The 19,678-nt window shown below is 33.7% G+C and overlaps 1 protein-coding gene and 1 pseudogene across 1 annotated transcript in view; both read right to left on the bottom strand.

Annotated features, from left to right (window-relative positions):
- Nucleotides 1–19,678, bottom strand: part of LOC136035563 (sodium- and chloride-dependent GABA transporter 1-like) — a 127,296-nt gene that overhangs the window by 50,964 nt on the left and 56,654 nt on the right. The window contains exons 8-10 of the mRNA XM_065717433.1: nucleotides 10,683–10,807; nucleotides 7,802–7,914; nucleotides 2,051–2,182 (exon numbers count right to left, since the gene is read on the bottom strand). Of these exons, the coding sequence (XP_065573505.1) occupies nucleotides 2,051–2,182; nucleotides 7,802–7,914; nucleotides 10,683–10,807 (370 nt within the window). The remainder of the gene's footprint in view (nucleotides 1–2,050; nucleotides 2,183–7,801; nucleotides 7,915–10,682; nucleotides 10,808–19,678) is intronic.
- On the bottom strand, nucleotides 2,932–3,121 carry LOC136035928 (small nucleolar RNA U3; annotated as a pseudogene).

Genomic DNA, 19,678 nt, shown 5'->3' with positions numbered 1-19,678 from the left:
ATTAGAATGTCGATTAACAGTCGAATGTAACTTAACCAAAGGAGATACTAGACTAATTTTCGTTATTGAATGATTAATGAAAATAACAAGAGCTGAGAGCTCATATAGCACTTGTGACGAGGTCGGAAGAATCAAGAGCTCATATGGTATGAGCTAAAGCAAAATTCTAAGAATCAATAAATTGGTTTAAAAGGAAAATCAGAGGCTCAGTGCCGGTCGGGAAAAAAGCTCTGAGTCACAAGGTTCTTCTAAATATCAAAATTCATTACGATCCGATCACCCACTCGTAAGTTATAAATGCCTCATTTTTCTAATTTTGTTCTCCCTTCAGCCCCCCAGATGGTCGAATCGGGGAAAACGACTTTATCAAGTCAATTTGTGCAGCTCCCTGACACGCCTAGTTTCATTAAGATCTGATCACCCATTCGTAAGATAGAGATGCCTCAATTTTCAGGTTTTTGAAATATTCTGGTTTCCCCCTCCAACTCCCCCCAATATCACCGCATCTGGTCGGGATTTAAAATAAAAGCTCTAAGGCACAAGTTCCTTCTAAATATGAAATTTCATTAAAATCCGATCACTCCTTCGCAAGTTAAAAATACCTCATTTTTTCTAATTTTCAGAATTAACCCTCCTCCCCCCAACTCCCTCAAAAAGAGCGGATCTGTTCCACTTATGTCAATCACGTATCTAAGACTTGTGCTTATTTTCCCCACCAAGTTTCATCCCGATCCCTCCACTCTAGGCGTTTTCCAAAATTTTAGCCCCCCCCCCCCAACTCCCCCCAATGTCACCAGATCCGGTCGGGATTTAAAATAAGAGCTCTGAGACACGATATCCTTCCAAACATGAAGTTTCAGTGAGCTCCGATCACTCGTTCGTAAGTTAAAAACACCTCATTTTTTCTAATTTTTCAGAATTAAACCTTCCCCTCCCCCAAAAAAATCCCCTAAAGAGAGCGAATCCGTTCCGGTTATGTCAATCACGTATCTAGGACTTGTGCTTATTGTTTCCACCAAGTTTCGTCGCGATCCTTCCACTCTAAGTGTTTTTCAAGATTTTAGGTTGACCCCCCCCCCAACTCACCCCAATGTCACTGGATCCAGTCGGGATTTGAAACAAGAGCTCTGAGACACGATATCCCTCCAAACATCAAATTTCAGTAAGATCCCATCACCCGTTCGTAAGTTAAACATACCTCATTTTTCTAATTTTTCTGATTTACCGTCCCCCACTCCCCGCCAGATTATCGAATCGGGGAAAGGACAATTTCTAAATTAATCTGGTCTGGTTCCTGATACGCCTGCCAAATTTCATCGTCTTAGCTTACCTGGAAGTGTCTAAACTAGCAAATCCGGGACAGACCGACAGACAGACCGACCGACCGACAGAATTTGCAATCGCTATATTTCACTTGGTAGATACCAAGTGCCATAACCAGCAGTAGAAAAAGCCTAGGGGTTTTTCAAGTATCAGGATCAGAACCGACCCAACTTTTATTCAGACAAAAAAAAATGTTATGATAGAACACCTCAAGAGAGAGAGAGAGTTAGAGTTAAAGAGAGAGAGAGAGAGAGAGAGAGAGAGAGAGAGAGAGAGAGAGAGAGAGAGAGAGCGAGAGTGAGAGGATGTTTTTGGGAGCTCAGAGCGCGGATGGGCTTGAAAATGAGTGTAAGGAAACTTTGTATAATTTGTTGAGTGGCTTAGACTTTTCAACATTTTACTTTTTTCAACGACTTCCTGTTTTTTTTATATTGTTCAAAGTAAGTTGAAAAGATATAAGGATTTAAAAACAGAATCTGATTTCCAATCCATTTCGACTTATTCATATTTATTTTCTATTTAAATTTTTATTATTTAGATGCTCAAACAAAAGTATTCATGGAAAACATTAAAAAAAATTTTTTTTTCCAAAAGCTCTTCATAATCTTGTAGATTGAAAATAAACCATGAACTTACATTTTTAAGCGAGAAAATTTTTAAAGAGCAATTCAACTATTCTTTTTTCTTGTAAATGTTTTGAGTAGAAAAATTAAAAAGTCGATACTACCTGTGAAACCAAAGGAAGACCAATTAAGAACGAAATAAAACAGACAACGGCTATGAAAGCTTCTTTTCTCGGTCGGAGGTATGCAGGCCATTCATCTATAATTGCAGTGAAGAAACCTTCCATTGTACAAAACTGAAAAGAAATTTCTTAGACAATTTCTTCTAGAACAAAAATTGTACAAATGTATTTTTCTTAGTATAAAACTGAAAAGAAAACTCTTAGTGTGAAAAATTGCTCAGAATAGAGCATTTGTATATGCTGCTAGGAAGCAAACAGTACTGAAGAAAAATCCAATGAAGGCGGTGGAAGATATTTCAGTTCTAACACTATTGAAAACATAGGGAGACAAGATGATCGACAGCGATTGAAAAGAATGAAAATATTTTGGTCGAAACTGGAAGGTGTTGTAATCTTAACCTATTTACTTTTACCACTTCCCATGCCTAAAACAAGTAACAGTTGAAATTTTAGCTTGCAAATGTGCTAATTGGCTACTTTTATTTTGTTTCTTACTATCCAATTTTCAAATAGAATACTTAATATTTAAATATTTAATCCAGCAGCTCTGGTACACAGTAGAAGATGAATTGTTTGAAATTTAACAAAATTGGATTTTCAACAGCTGAAAATTCTTGGAATTTAATATTTAGGGCTTTATTAGACTTATCTAATCATTATTGAATTCACAAAATGTCGAGGAACAAGAATATTCAATTTACAAACCCGAATTTAAATTTCAATTTGTTTACTGAGTTTCATGTAAAAGTATTATATAAGTGATGATTCATTAACAGCGGTAACCCTAATTAACACGTAGTATATATAGGCCATATCTTATACCCAAACCAATAAGAAACATCACAAGGATTAACGCTTCAGCAACCTCTCGGTTTACATTTATCTCGTTCCAACAGGCCATAATAGAAGCTAGGAACGGTACACAATAACCAAGTTCCGACATCAGCTAAAACCGGTTCTTCTCCCGCTCAGAGATAGACGTTTCCACTCATCGTCGAGTTTCATGCACTGTTACCATGTTTACTGCAGAACGTATAGCCCAAATTGGGGCAATCACTAGCCCAAAAAATAACCCAAACTAGCAAACATTATTATAACCTTATTATGCCATATTATAATGCTATTATGGGAAAAACGAAGAAAAACAAACAATCGGCAAATCAGGTCTCCTGCACATACATGTAGATCAAAAGAAAAATTATAGTCCTGTGAACGGAAAAAAATTAACCCCCCTCCAAGCATGCCTTTGTAAAATTGACTACTGCTTTACTGAAAGCACAAAAGTGAATTGTCCTTTACAAACTCGGTATATTGGATGCATACCATGATCTCATTGAAAAATAATGCTATGTAAACTTAAAAGAATACCTAGTAACAAACCGAAATTTTCCCTCTGCACTGTTTTGTTCTAAGCTTTTAGCATATCACCGACGAATTTACCAGATAAATATGCTCCATGGGTTCAGGGACAATAATTAATAATAGGTACTACCCACTAAGCGGCTGTCTTTTTCTAGCAGTGAGAGAATAACCTTTATTCCATTTTTTTGCTTTCAGTAAAGTACTAGTCAATTTTTGACGGCATTACTGGAGGGGTGATAATTTTGTTCATCTCCTTTCTATCATCCCATTTATTTCGTGAAATGTAAATATCTAAGTATTATGTATTGTTAGGCATTCAATCCTTATCCATTATGTTCAAAGCCTAGAGTAAGAGAAAATCAGACTGAATCCACAATTACAAATAGGTTTATTATTACTCAAGGTTCTTTGACTATTACTTCTTTGACTGCACTTCATTTGCTACTTTCATCAACTTAAACACGAATTATTAAATTTCTGAAACATGAATTTTGATGGAACAAAATTTGACAACATAATCCTTTCCCAGAAGAACATCCTGTAGTAACTAAAATGAACGAAACCATCTGAAAACCAATTCTGTTTCTAGCCTTTGTTTTGACACAATTCATGTCAATGAAAACGCGCTATATATATATATATATATATATATATATATATATATATATATATATATATATATATATATATATACGCCGTAGCTGAGGACGGTATACCATGGCTAGGAGATTGTCTACTCTAATCAAATTTTTAGTGTTGATTCGGCTTTTTTTGCTTATATTTGAGTTGGGTTAGAAGCACTGTAAATAATTTTCCCCATACAATACCCATCCTACAAATGGATCTTTGTTCAGTTGCAATTCTGCTAGAGTACCTTATTTTAATTTCTCTGTGACCGCAAAATCCTTCTCCTCGATTAAAAGTTTGACTCTTTGTCACAACTTTACTTTTTAAAGTAATAAAAAAAAACTTTGGCGGAAAGAGCGGGGTTTTGAAGAGAGGAAAGTACTTTTCATATACAGAATAGTTTCTGTTCGTTTAAAGTTTTAATGTCGCTCCTTATTTTCAGTTAAAAAAAAATTTTTTAATTTGATTTCTGAACGTTTTCCCACTAATGCAGGTTTGAATTTGGCTCAACGTCCATGAAAAATTAAAAGGAAATTTGCATACTAATTTTGGCAAAGTATCCCCCAAGTAAATTTTCTTTGGAAAGTTCACCTTCAGAAACTACCCCCGCAATGTGAAAATATCTCCCCGCGTAAAATAATCACTCCCCCACCGAAAATAATTCCCATGAAAAAAAAAATCTGTATATTTCCCAATAACCAATGACACATTTAAACAATATCACAAGTTTAAAGCTTTTAGCCGTTTCCCCGTGGGTGTTGAGGGGTCAAGTTATCTTCAAAGAGGTAACTATTAAATCTTTCGACTATTTTGAACCAAAATTGGCTAAAAAAGGCCTTTCACCAGGGGCCGTTGGGGATCGTGGTATCTCCAAAGGCGTAGTTATTCGGCCTTTCAACTATGCTGAACGAAATGGCTATCTAAAAATTTGTATTGGATGATTTTGAGAAAAAAGTTGGGAGAGGTGGCCTATTTGCTCTTCAATCTTTTTGGTCAATAAAAAGGCACTAGAGCTTTTAATTTCACTTTGGACGAGCCATCTCCTGACACTTTAGGACTACTATGTCAATACAGTCACCCTTAAGAAAAAAAAACAAAGAAATAAAAATAGGCATCCGCGATCTGGCACAAAAATTCCACATTTTTGCATGTAGGAGCTTGAAACCTCTACAGTGGGGTTCTTTGATACGCTGAATCTGATGGAGTGATTTTCATTACAGTTCTATGACTTTTATGGGATTTTTTCTTCTTTTTTCTTGAACCAGACAAATTTTTTCAGGCTCGTAGCCTTTGATGGGTAAGACTAAATTTAATAAGACTTATATATGCGGAAGCAGCATAATAAGTCAATTCTTTTGATACATTCACTGGTATCAAAATACTGTTTTTTAGATTTTTGGTTTCTTTTTTGATGGGCCAATCCTTACTTACAGTCCGTTAACACGAACTGTTTCATTGAATTATTAAAACTAACAAAATTCACCCTGTCTACTTGGCTACTTTTTTGCAATTCGATAATATTCAGAATGCTAAGTTTCATTACATTCGTTAAATTTTATCTGAGTTGGTAATAAGGATGCATGCCTAGCCTTTAAAAGTTGGGTGAGAAACAAGAAGGAGGTAACCACAGTCCAAGACACATTATGATTATATTGTGGTCCTAGATTCCCAAAGGAGGTAAACTACCAAATAGATATATAAACATTTTTTTTTTTTTGGTTTTAAGCGAATTCAATTTCTAGTACAAAAATAGCGAGGTTAGATACATTATAGCTTAAAAACACGCGCCGCGGGGTTTTAATGACTTGTCTCTCGAAGTTGAAAATTTTATGGCCCAATTGGTCGGAAATAGCCTAACCTGGCAACACAAATCCCAGGGTATAGTCGGTATCCCAGCAAAACCTAAGCAATTATCCTACAGAAATGATTCCGTGAAATATGATCTTAAATTTTCGGATTTTCTCTTTAGTGTTTGAATAGAAACGGCCAAAAAAGATTGTTTCTCTTTATTAATACACTGAAACTATTCCATAAGCAATAAAGAAACTGAAAAGTTCTTATATTGTACTTCCCCTGCTACAAAATATTATTTATACACTAAATATGTTTGTACATAGCTTTGTGTTTGCACATAAATTTACTTTAAACGACATCATAGTCAAATTTAATACGATATTCAAGAACTTTCAATCTACAGTCGAAATTCAAACCATATTGATTAATAAAACCTGTTTACATTGAGACTTATATTTTCTTTCTACTGAAATGTATACATAAATCTTGATAATTTCAACAATTCGTTGGACTTCAAACACGGATCACAGTTTCAACAAAAAATTGGATTTTTTTCCACTTGTTTAAATTCCAAAAAAAATTTGTTGAAAATTCATTTTTTTTGTACAGTGTAGATATATGTAAGACGGTCATATTCATCCTAATTTATTATATGTACCTTCCAGAGAGAGGGTATCCCTAGGAAGCCTGGGGGCCTTCGAGAGGGCCTTAAGCATTAGAACAACAAAAAATTATTGAAGCATTTTAACATTTTTGGGCAATACTCTTTGTTTCATTTGAAGAGATGCCATTCATAGCCCTCATAGCCCACAATACAGTCCACAATAGGGACTCTGACGAAAAGGGGTCAGAAATCTCAGGTGCCAAAGAAATCTAGAGGGGGAAGGAATTATAAGTCCTCCTCCCAAACGGTGAGATTAATCCGAGGGCAGGACCTCAAGAAAATCTGACCTGCAATTTTCTTTGGTCAGAGCAACCACCGATATTTTGTAGGATACATGAATGTTTCATTCTTATAACTTTACAGTTTTGGCTCCTTGGGGGACGGAGAGGGGGTAAAAATTGTACATTACAATTTCCGTCCCCTGTTTTCTTTCATCTATATTATTAACTATGTTTTCCCAGAAAACTGTTTTTACAATCAAGGATCCAATTGGTAACTGCTACATATACGAATAGTAATCGGTACACATATATTGTACATATATCTACATATATCGAAATTAGTAATCCCCAAACCCAATTTTAGATAGCTTCATATTTCATTAATACCGACTACTTAAACTTTCTCACACAGTGGAAAGGGCTTATACAGTGGAATCCATATTGCCCCCTTTTTTAAATAAAAAAGAAGATTATATTTTCTCCAAGAAGATATTTGTAAATATATTTTATTCTATTTTCTTCTTCTTTTTTAGAGTAATTCTTTGTCCTTTTCACGTAGAATCAAAACAGTTGTCATTAAGAAAGTAAATAATTGTTCAATTGATGAGAAGTGATTTGGTTTCCAACTTGGTCTCTCAAAATTTTAATATCACACAGGTGATACATAAAGTGTCAAGAACATCGAAAATTTATAAAAAAAAAAAAAAAAACATTTTTTGTAGCAAAAAACAATATCAAATAAGATCTTTTTGATCTCCTATAGCAAGGAAGAATTAATGGGCACCAGACCCCAAAGTTCGTAAAAGCTTGCAGACAGTTTGTCTAAGGTTTTTTTCAGGTTCATCTTAAAGTTGTTGGATTGACACATTGGTGAATAAAAGTGAGTTTTATTTTCTACGAGTCTTCTTTATTATTTAAAAAAAATGAAAACCTGTAAATATCAAAGGACTAAATAAGATGCAGAGAATCAGATTGAACAAATCAGTTGAAAACATCACGTTTAAAACAGAAAGTTCACCTACCTCCTTTTGAATTGTCACCTCTACACTAATAAAAGACAAATACCTGAGAATCTAGACCAAGAAAAATGATCATCATAAAGAAGAGACACGCCCATAAGGGAGATAGTGGTAATTGCATAACAGCGGATGGGTAAGCCAAAAACACCAACCCTGGTCCTAAAAAAAAAATGCAAATATTTATACATTTTGAAACTGTAAACCATGAAATACTGAAATACATGAAATTTTGAAGTACCAGAGCATTTTTTGAAAGTCATGTTGATTTTATTTTTTTTATATTTAATATAATTTATCATTAATTTTCTATTTTATATATATATATATGCTAATTTATATTTAATAGTGCAGTCTCTAGTTTTTATTCCCTGTTCTTCTGTTTTTTTTGTATTTTTGAGAAGTCTTTATTTTTTCGTATTAGTTTGTTTCTTTTGATTAAGGAGACGCATCAAATCTACCTTTCTGTCTACCTATGTTAAATGTTTATGTTTTGTTTACGGTGAATTAAAATTAAAAAATTATGGAATTTTGAAATCAATTCGACAAAGTTGAAGTTCATCCTAGAGGATTTGATTCTGCTTTTTTCAGTCCAAAAGAGTAACAAACACAATAAAATTTAAGAAAATGTGAGCTTTTCATGACAGTAATCTAAGATAGAACTTTTACCTTATATCTGGATATATGACATTCAAAAGCTTCCCTCAGTAAGAAAAAAGTAATAAAAAACATGAAAAAATTTTAACAAAAAGGGTTTTATGTGGTTCAATAGTCTTACTTAGCGAGCAAAAATAAATGAAAGCAATTAAGAAATTAAAAATATTCAAGGCTCTTTTTAAATACTTTAATCAATAAAGGTAAGACTTAAATCAATTTTTTCTCTATGCATTCTTCTTGCCAAGACTAGCAGTGAGAAGCTAGCCAAAAGGCTCGAGAAAATTGAATAAAAATCCTGAAAAAAGAAACGAAAGAGATGGAAAATAGATTACCGGAAAATAAAGAGCTGAAATTTATACACGATGTTCCACGGTTTTTCAACTTCAAAGCGACATGGTTAAACGTTGCTGAAAAGAATTCTGAAACACTGATAAAACCATTCTGGGCTATTTTATTTTCAGTGATTGAGTTTGTTCCATTAATTATTCTAGAGTGGAAAAAAATTCACAAACATTCTGAAAACATTGATGAAAAAAAAGCAAAGATAATCAAAATTAAAATTTAACAACAAGACTCAGCGTCTCCAATGCGCCTAGGAGTTAATTTATTAGGATTTTTCTATCTTAGAGCTAGGGTTTGCTGACCGTCTTTTTTATAAACAAACTAGACTTAATTTAAGGTGATACGGTACCTTAAAAAACATTTTGCAAGCCTTAGCTTCAGCTGACCATTGCAAGGAAAAGGAGTCTATTAGTGAATTCTCTTAGAGGAATAATTATCATTAAAAGCTGTGAGCATTGGAGGTTTAAATGTGAAGTTCAACTAAATAGATAGTTTAATTTTATTTCCCTTTTGTTGGCCAATCAAAGCGAACCAAAGAAAACTCCCAAAGGGGAAAATTACTCAAATGAGACTTCCTTTGAACTGCTTACGCTTCCTGAGTAGGCATGATTAATATACCGTTTCCTGAGTACTACTACTACTACTACTAATAACTCACTGCAGCACCAAGCCGCCTGAGGCCAACACAGCTACGCACGCTCCTCCTCCAACCTAATCTATTTAAAGCCTCCCTCTTTACACCCTCCCAGGAAGTTCCCATTTCCTTTAAATCCTTATTTATGACATCCTCCCAACCCAGACAAGGACGACCTGCTTTCCGTGTAGCCCCAGACGGTTGGCCAAAAAGGACAATCTTCGGTAATCTGTCATCCTTCATCCGTAGAACGTGGCCTAGCCATCTCAACCTTTCTTTCATTATAGCCCCTGAAAGTACCCGTTTCCTGAGTAGGTGTGAGTAATTGATCTATTTCCGAAAAAAACCGAGGAAGTTAAATGGTTTTCCAAGATATTTTCGGAAAAGTGTGTGTCGGCTTTTAGTTTTCTGTCGTTTATTTGGAACTCTTATCTAAGCTTTACAATTTATGGCAAGACCACCGAATAAATTCTAAGTCGTTTGCCCGAAAAAAACAAAGAATTTAACAATAAATGAATACTCAAAACAATAAATTTCAAAAATTTTGAAAATCAACATACAATTTCTCAAAATTAATAAAAGCTCTCCTAATATCTGAACGATAAAACGTATAAAATACAGTAACCATGGTGAATATTAAGAAATTTATATCAAAGCTAAAAATCATAAACACATGCTAACGACCCTATTCTGGTACTATTTTAGGTTTTATGCAAAATTTGACAAGACAATTCAATAATCTTACTACACAGAAAAATTGTCAATTCTAAAATCCATACTAAAATCTGGTAATATGAATATTAATTTAAATTTAACAATGGACGAGGCAGGTTGATGTTTTTAGGAATCGTTTGGCCTCAAGCAAGTCCTACAACAAAATGGTTAGAAAAAAGTTGAGAAAATATTTACGGCCAGTGGTGTAGTTAGAAGTAGACATGGACATAGGTGAGGAGAGCAAAAGGGCAGTGCACCCCCCAAGAAAAATTCATAAAAAGAAGTATTCTTTTGATCGTTCTCAAACTTAAAATTCTGAATTCATCTCTGACTGAAAATAAAGTTTTTCCTTGTTTAAAGACTTCTACCCCTTTCAAAGAAATTCCCAGACAACCCCGTGGAAGTGGGTATCGGTGTGTCTGAACCACCTATCCTCCAGAGAATGTGGTCTTGGGTTTCCAGGCATATACCATGTGCCACCCAATCCCCATCAGAATGAATTAGAATCTTAGAACCATACACCCTTTTAACAGTCAAAAGAATCGCCGTAAGTTTATAAGAAGCTAGTAGTTAAAATCTATACCTGATTCAGCAACTTCTGATATTGGCTTTCCCTGTTCATGAGCCATGAAGCCAATTACAGAAAATATGGCAAAACCAGCGAAAAAGCTCGTTGTAGAGTTTATGCCACAAACTATCATCGCATCCCTAAAGAAATCAGAAATAAATTCCTTCAAACTTGGATTTAAGAAGTTCGAGTAAATTATACTGGGTCACTCACAAACGAAAAAAAAAATAATTTAAAGGATAAAGTAAAATCAAGTTAAAGCATAAAAAAGAATAGTGAGCAGTGTATTTTGGAAAATGAGGTTGCGCCACTGAAACTGCAAAAACTAAAACAAAAAATTACGAACTACGACATAAACAAATGATGGTGACACTATTAAGCACTTACAACCAGTTTCTGATTAAACACTCCGTGGTAACAGACTGTAAGTGCAGAGCGACATTGGTAAATAGTAACCAAAACTATTAAAACGAAATTTTCCTATCACTTGATATTATATTATAAGTTTTGGAAGATAGATTGATTTTTAAAGTCTGTGAAATATGTGAAAAAAGTGAAATATGAAAATATTTCACTTTTAATACGCCATTTGTTTCCTCGTTACGGTTATTTAAATGCTTGCAATCAAAGCAATTTTGGTAATCTTTGGTAATTTTGGTATATTTTATATATTATTTAATAAATTTTGGTATATATAAAAATAAGTTGTATGTATGTCCGTCTGTTACACTATCTATATCTATATATATAAAAATAAGTTGTCTGTGTGTGGATCTGTGGATCAGGTGACGTCATGTTTGTCCGCGTATGACGTCTGAATTATTTCACACTAATACAAAAGAAGAAAAAAACTAAAAAAGGTAAAAACTACAAAAAAAACTAAAAAGAAAAAAAAACTAAAAAAGCTAAAAAACTAAAAAAAACTAAAAAAAGGTAAAAATCTAATAACTAAAAAAAAACTGAAAAAAATAAAAAAAACAAAAACTACAAAAAAATAAAAACTAATAAAAAAACTAAAAAAGCTAAAAAACTAAAAAAACTAAAAAAAACTAAAAAAAGGTAAAAAACTAAAAAAAACTAAAAACTAAAAAAGAAAAAAACTAAAAAAAAGGAAAAAACTGAAAAATAAAAGAGAAAAAGAAAACTAAATAAATATGAATAAATATATATAAAAATAAGTTGTTTGTGGGTTATGTCTGTCTGTCTGTCTGTCTGTCTGTCGAGTGACGTCGTGTTTGTCCGCATATGACGTCTGAATTATTTCACACTAATACAAAAGAAGAAAAAAAAACTAAAAAAGGTAAAAACTACAAAAAAAACTAAAAAGAAAAAAAACTAAAAAAGCTAAAAAATAAAAAAAAACTAAAAAAAGGTAAAAAACTAAAAACTAAAAAAAAACTAAAAAAAGGCAAAAACTAAAAAAAACTAAAAACTAATAAAAAAACTAAAAAAGCTAAAAAACTAAAAAAACTAAAAAAAGGTAAAAAACAAAAAAAAACTAAAAACTAAAAAAGAAAAAACTAAAAAAAAGGAAAAGACTGAAAAATAAGAGAAAAAGAAAACTAAAAAAATATTAATAAATATAAAAAAGTAAAAAAAATGGTAAAAACTACAAAAAAACTAAAAACTAATAAAAAAACTAAAAAATCTAAAAATCTAAATAAACTAAAAAAGAAAAAAAAGAAAAAAGGAAAAAAAATAAAGGAGAAAAACAAAACTAAAAAACGAATGTATATACAGACCGGGACACCGGGATACAAATGACGACCGGGACACAGGGAATATAAATGACGACCGGGACACAGGGACACAACTACAATGGGGACGCCGGGGGGCACAGGGGGATATAAATGACGACCGGGACACCGGGACACAAGGAATGTAAATGACGCCCGGGACACTCAAAGAGAAATCACAGACTGGAACACCGGGACACAAATGACGACCGGGACACAGGGAATATAAATGACGACCGGGACACAGGGACATAACTACAAAGGGGACGCCGGGGTGCACAGGGGGATATATAAATGACGATGGCGACTCAGGGAATGGTCGATTAGCAATCACCATCAACAAAGCTCAAGGGCAATCATTAGAATCATGAGGTATAGATCTGAATACGGATTGTTTTCCCATGGACCATTATATGTTGCATGTTCAAGAGTCGGTAAACCTGACAATCTATTTATATGCACAGACAATGGGACAGCAAAGAATGTTGTATATTCGCAAGTTTTACGTAGTTAAAAACATATATATATATATATATATATATATATATATATATATATATATATATATATATATATATATATATATATATATATATATATATATATATATATATATATATATATATATATATATATATATATCTATATTCACAGGTGGGACATAGGGACACAACTACAATGGCGCGTAACTAATATGGCGCGTAACGACTTACGCGCGCGGGGGGGCTTGGGGGGGGGCGTGAAGCGCCCCCACCAACTAGGTGTTGGGGTGGCGCGAAGCGCCACCCCAACAGCTATTATATATATAAAAATAAGTTGTATGTATTTTTGTTCGAGGGCTTGCATATGACGTGTGGAAAATAAAGAAGAAAAAGAAAACTAAAAAAAGAAAAAAGGTAAAAACTAAAAAAAAACTAAAAAGAAAAGAAACTAAAAAAAATAAAAAAATAAAATAAAATAAAGAAAAAACTAAAAAAGAAAAAACCTAAAAAGAAAAACCTAAAAAAAATAAAAAAAGGTAAAAAACTAAAAAGAAAAAAAGCTAAAAAAAACTAAAAAAGCTACAAAACTAAAAAAAGAAAAAACTAAAAAGAAAAACAGAAAGAAAAAGAAAAAACATATATTTATATATTAAAATAAAAAAAAACTCTAAAAAACTAAAAGAAAAGAAAAAAACTAAAAAAGAAAAAAATTACAAAAAGAAAAAACTAAATAAAGAAAGAACCTAAAAAGAAACGAAAAGTAATGTCTTATCTTACTATATTAAGCTTAATATTTTCAACAGAATAGTAGAGGACTCACTTGGAGAGTTCAAGGGATCGATTTTTTTTTACGCATTTCTTCTTAAAAGTTTCTTAATAACCCTGTATTCTCAAGATTTTTTTTTTTACTTCGATTTATAAACGATAGCCCGTGCCGACTTGCGATTTAAACATGTCCATACAAATTGCGTAGGTATTATGAAGTGACTTGTAACTACATATTTTATTTGTCATTTCATACGTGGCTTTTGAGATCATTAGGGCTCCATTGTTTAATGCGTAAACATGTTGGTGGGATTACGGAGTGATAAACAAAATATTTACCTAATTGGATCGCATAGCTATCAAATAAATGGTGCAAAATTACCCTCTAATCGACAAGTTCTCTCAATTCTATTTTAATACAATATTCGCCAGGGTAAACTGACTATTAGTGGAAGCACAAATCTTGTGATTTAAGGGTGCATCATATATTGGGAAAAAGCAAGAATTCCAACAAGGTCGTTTCCTAACTGTGTAAAGAAAACGTGTTGATATATATCAGGTTTGGAGAGAGTTGCAAAAAAAATCAGGTTGCGTTCAGAAGCCGTGAAAACAATTTCAAATTGGATCTTGATAATTTGTTTGATATTGCACATGCTGATACTTTGGAGAAAAAAAAAGAGAAAGATACATTATTTTAATGAAACAGAGAGACCTAATTCAATCAGGATACTTAGGTGGTGTAGATAAAAATTGGCGGAAAAAGAGGAAAGATCTAGACGACTACGATTGACAAAAGATGAAACGATTGTAAGATAAAGAGAATCACTAGCTCTTGCATCTACTTCCACCACAGATAACTTAGAAAGTCTAGAAGATTAAACGAAGAACAGATCCTGAATTCTGAACTCCGCCTACCAGATGTTCCCAGCCATAAACAAAGTTCAAAAAGAGGTAGAAAGAATCTCATTACACCTAAACTAGTTGCAGCTTATATCGTTGCCAGTTAAGCATTAGAGACTCGATTTATATTCTTAATGCGATGGTAGAAGCGCTTGGTCTGAGTAGTGATGATTTCCCTATTAACAAATCACCTGCTCAGCGAATCTCTTCTGAAAACTAGAAAATCAAGGGCATAAGCAATCAAATTTGACTTCCAAAACCTACCCGACGTAGTCACAACTGTACCCGACGTAGTCACAGTCCAAAACTGTACCCGACGCAGTCACAGTCCATTGGAATGGGAAACTATTACTTACAAAGTTAAAAAAAAAGAATGCTTGCCACTTATTGCTACGTTTCACGGTAGAGAACAGCCTCTTGCACTGCCGAAATTAGAAAGCTCTTCTTTAAAAACCAGCCTAAGGCTATCTCAACAGCTTTCTTTGACTGGACTCCTCTCGATAACGTACAAATAATTTGCTGCTATGCAACTGCTTCCAATAATGGCCGCTTCAATGGAGCTTGTTCTATTTCGGAACAAACTTTGGAATAGAATTGCTGCTTTTCGCCTGTCGCTATCATGTTTATGAATCAGTCCTAAAACCTGTCTTTGACGCTAATATTAATAAAATTTCTAGTAGCCCAGATATTCCAATGTTCACCAAGTTCATAAAATATTGGAAAAACACCGATTCTAGTAACATCGAGCCGTCTCTTGATTTCGTAACAGGACGTGTTGCCAAGCTTTGTTAATACTATATAAGGCAGAATTAGACAAAGGTTTTGTAAGAGATGACTACTGCAAATTAATTGAACTGTGCTTAATATTTTTGAGAGGAGACACACAGAAAAAACTGAAACTAAGGTCCCCCGGAGTTATGCCTTGGTTTGAATACACAATGGCGACCAATGCATCCAACCAAGATTTGCGCTTCTTAAAGAAGTTAAAAGAGCACGAAAAAGCTGATGCAATAATTTCTAAAGCTTCTATAACCAAGTTTAACCATCATTTGTGGTATTTATGTGAATTGACAGTCATTCTGTTACTGCATGATGAGGAAGTTGATAGCCAAATTATGAAGAAAATGATTGCCAACTTCAACAGGGACAGAATCTCCGATTTTAGCAAACGCCATGACCCAACAGAAGAAGAACTGGCTCAAAAATTGTTTGATAAGTTAAACTGACTTTTTGTGATATTTTTTTTAATTGTTGTTGATTTTTTTTCCATTAAAATTATTTTTATTTTTCTTAGATAAAACACTCAGAAGTATCGAAAAAGAGAAAGCAATTTTTATCACGACTGCAGATCGACTAAGGTTTTCTAAAAGAAGATGTATCTTCATGGAACAATAAGGCTGCTTTTCCGGAAGCTAAAAGAAGAATAAGTTGTATGAGAGTTGTGAATGATACTGCTGAAAGGGGTGTTAAATAATGCAAGATTTTAATGGACTTATCACGGCTGATGGAGAAAAAAATAGTTCTTGCTGGGCTGTGTGCAGGAACATAGAAAATTGTATATGGACTGAAAAATCAAATACTCTAAAGAGAAATTATCCAGACTGGTTGTTGTTAATTTATGTTTTTAATTAAAAATTGGTGTTCATCTAATTGAATTTTTACTTTTATTCACTTATTTTATAGCATTTATAGTGATTATATGGCAGACAAAAATATCAAGACAAAATAACCTTTTTCTCTAAACTTTGAAGCTCGATCGGCACTGGTTGCATTAATGCTAGAAAGACAAAAAAGACAAGTGAAAAACATGGAGGGTGTGCATTATGGAAATATGGAGAGGGACGAGGGTGTTAGAAGGGCATGAATGCCTTTAGAGTTTTAAGGTTGATAATGTGCATTACAAAGGATATCTGGAAACCTTAGGCTGTTTGCATTAACTTTTATATTTACATTAACATTGATACTAGCCACTTAAAATACTACTACTACTACTACTACTACTACTAATAACTCACTCCAGCACCAAGCCGCCTGAGGCCAACACAGCCACGCACGCTCCTCCTGCAACCTAATCTATTTAAAGCCTCCCTCTTTACACCCTCCCAGGAAGTTCCCATTTCCTATAAATCTTTATTTATGACATCCTCCCAACCCAGACAAGGACGACCTGCTTTCCGTGTAGCCCCAGACGGTTGGCCAAAAAGGACAATCTTCGGCAATCTGTCATCCTTCATCCGTAGAACGTGGCCTAGCCATCTCAACCTTTCTTTCATTATAGCCCCAGAAAGCGGGATTGAACCACACTTTTCGTACAACCTACTGTTTAAAATACGGTCAGTCAGCCGGGTACCCAGAACAGTCCGTAGGCAATTTCTCTGGAAAACATCTAGTAAATTTTCATCTGCTTTTCGGAGTGTCCATGCTTCAGAGCCATATTTGACCACTGTCATCACTGTAGCTTCCAATATTCTAATCTTGATATGTAGACTTATCTTTCTATTCTTCCAAACTGTTTTTAACTGTGAAAAAACACCCTGAGCTTTAGCTATTCTACTTTTAACATCTTCACTGCTCCCACCATCTTTACTAATAATACTACCAAGGTAACTGAAGCTCCCAACCTGATCAATCTTTTCGTTACCTAATGTCACCTGTTCATCTTCACTTATTCCTAGCCTTAGTGACTTAGTCTTCTTAACATTAATTTTCAAGCCTATTTTAGCACCCTGAACTCGTAAAACCTCTAAAAATTCATTCATTTTGCTCACACTTTCATCTAATATGCTTAAATCATCAGCATAATCTAAGTCCAGGAGCGTTCTTCCTCCCCATTTGATTCCATGGTCTCCAATTGCCTTTCCTGTGCTCCTTAAGACAAAGTCCATCAAAATGATCCATATAAAGGGGGATAGAACACAACCCTGCTTAACTTCTGATTTAATACAAAACCAGTTGCTAACCTCATTTCCTACCTTAACCGCAGCAGTATTATTCTCGTACATCAAATCACTTTAATGTATTTTTCTGGTATACCATATAACGATAAGACCTTTGTTAACGCTGTTCTATCAACAGAATCGAAAGCTTGCTCATAATCGATAAAACTAAGGACCAAAGGTGTTTGACAACGAAGGGACTTCTCAATTATTAACCTAAGAGTGAAAACATGGTCGACACATCCTCTACCTTTTCTAAAACCGCATTGTTCTTCCCTTAAAACTTTGTCTACAGCATGTCTCAGTCTAAAAAGTATCATATTACTCAGTAATTTGCTACCTACAGAGACCAGACTAATACCTCGATAATTATGACACTCACTCTTGTCACCTTTCTGATACAGTGGTTTAATTAAGGTTTTCCTAAAATCATTGGGTACTTCCCCTTTTTTAAAAATCATGTTCATAATCTTCAGTAACTTATTCCTAACCTCAGAGCCACCATATTTAAGAAACTCATTAATCATACTATCAGCACCTGGGGCCTTATTATTTTTTAATCCTTTTAGTACTGTCGCTAATTCTTCCTCACTAAACAAATCTTCCTTCACATCCAAGGTATCACAAACTTTTTCATTTTCATCTATATCTTTTCCTGCAACTGTATCCACTTAAAATAGGACACAAATAGATGGTCTAGTGCGACCAACAAAAACAATGATCGTGTTAACTTGCAAATTTTGTATCCTATTTTTAATGCGATATTTCACCCCGAAAAATTGTATATGTGGTAGCCCAGGGCAAGTTTAAAAACGATAGATTGTTTGTTGAGAAAATGCAAAGTGCAATACCAAAAAATTAAATAATAATAAAAAATGATAAAAAAAAGTATTTCAACAGCACAATGCTCTACATAAAAAAATTACCAAAAGTATCCAAGGACTTTTAAAATGTTCCGTATTTACAGCGAGAAATCTCTCCTGTTGCTTAACACTTCATAATAATAATAATAATATATTTATAACCCCCTGTACAAAACAATGTGAGTTAGTGGAGCAAAAAGAGAGAAAACGGAATAAACATCAGAAAAGAAAACAACTTCATTTAGAACACATGACACATAAGTACAACAAAATCAACAGAACAAACGTATGAGAACAAAGGTACAAGGGTACAACACAATAGGTTTAAGATTTGCCGAATGGTAATAGTGGCAGTTACACTTATAAGCACGTTTTCTTCATATTTTACACGCGCATATTTTAATATTTTTTAAATTTTCGATGTCTCACACTGGTACCCACTATAGTATTACCAGGTACCCCATGGGTTCCCCATTATAGTCACAAGTTTTTTGTTAAAAAAAGATTAAGAATTGTGAATGATTCAAGTTTTTCTTTGAAGCGAAAAATTGAAATGGCAAGAACTTGGCTTGAAAATCCTAAACCCGAAAAAAATTTGTTCTTTGCATATGACATCTGATCCATCACACAAACAGGAAAAAAATACTGGGTGGGGGAAGGGGCAAAGTTGGAGCCAATTTTCTCAAAATCAAGCAGAAATAACAGTGAAAACTGAAAAATGATCTAAACATTAACATAAAAGCAAATATACCCTAATGAAAACTGAACTGTTTCTCTGGATACTTGAATTAGGCAGGCCTATCTTAGTTTTGACAATATTTTTGGAGAAACTAAATTTGAGCTGGGGGGAGGTAAACTGAGGTATTGGTGGGGCAAACTTGGACCTGGAGGGTACAGTTGCCCCCTGCCTCACAGCAAATTATGCCCCTGTAGGTAAATCAGTAAAATTACACTTAAAAGCTGATATGCATCAATTCACCAGTTACACACACAGTTGGTACCGTTGTTGTGCTTGATTTTGCTTTAATTTACAGAAGTGATTATAACATGGCATAATATGACATAATAACATGATATGACATAATAACAGAACATGACATAATATAGTGATATAATATGACATATAAATAACCCAAAGCTTCATTCACATACATTGCCACAATTCAAAGTAGGGTTTTTCTGCCCCTCCATAAACCTTTTAAAGGCCAGGGCATAACTTGCGCTTTAATAAAGCTGACTTACACTTAAGTCAACGGGCTTACTATTAGTCAAAACAACAACACAACAACAAAATAATACACAAATCTCAACTTTTTAACTGATAGATCA

The sequence above is a fragment of the Artemia franciscana genome, chromosome 14 (genome assembly GCF_032884065.1).
Source record: "Artemia franciscana chromosome 14, ASM3288406v1, whole genome shotgun sequence".
Lineage (NCBI taxonomy): Eukaryota > Metazoa > Arthropoda > Branchiopoda > Anostraca > Artemiidae > Artemia > Artemia franciscana.
This window is presented reverse-complemented; position numbering and strand designations above follow the sequence as displayed.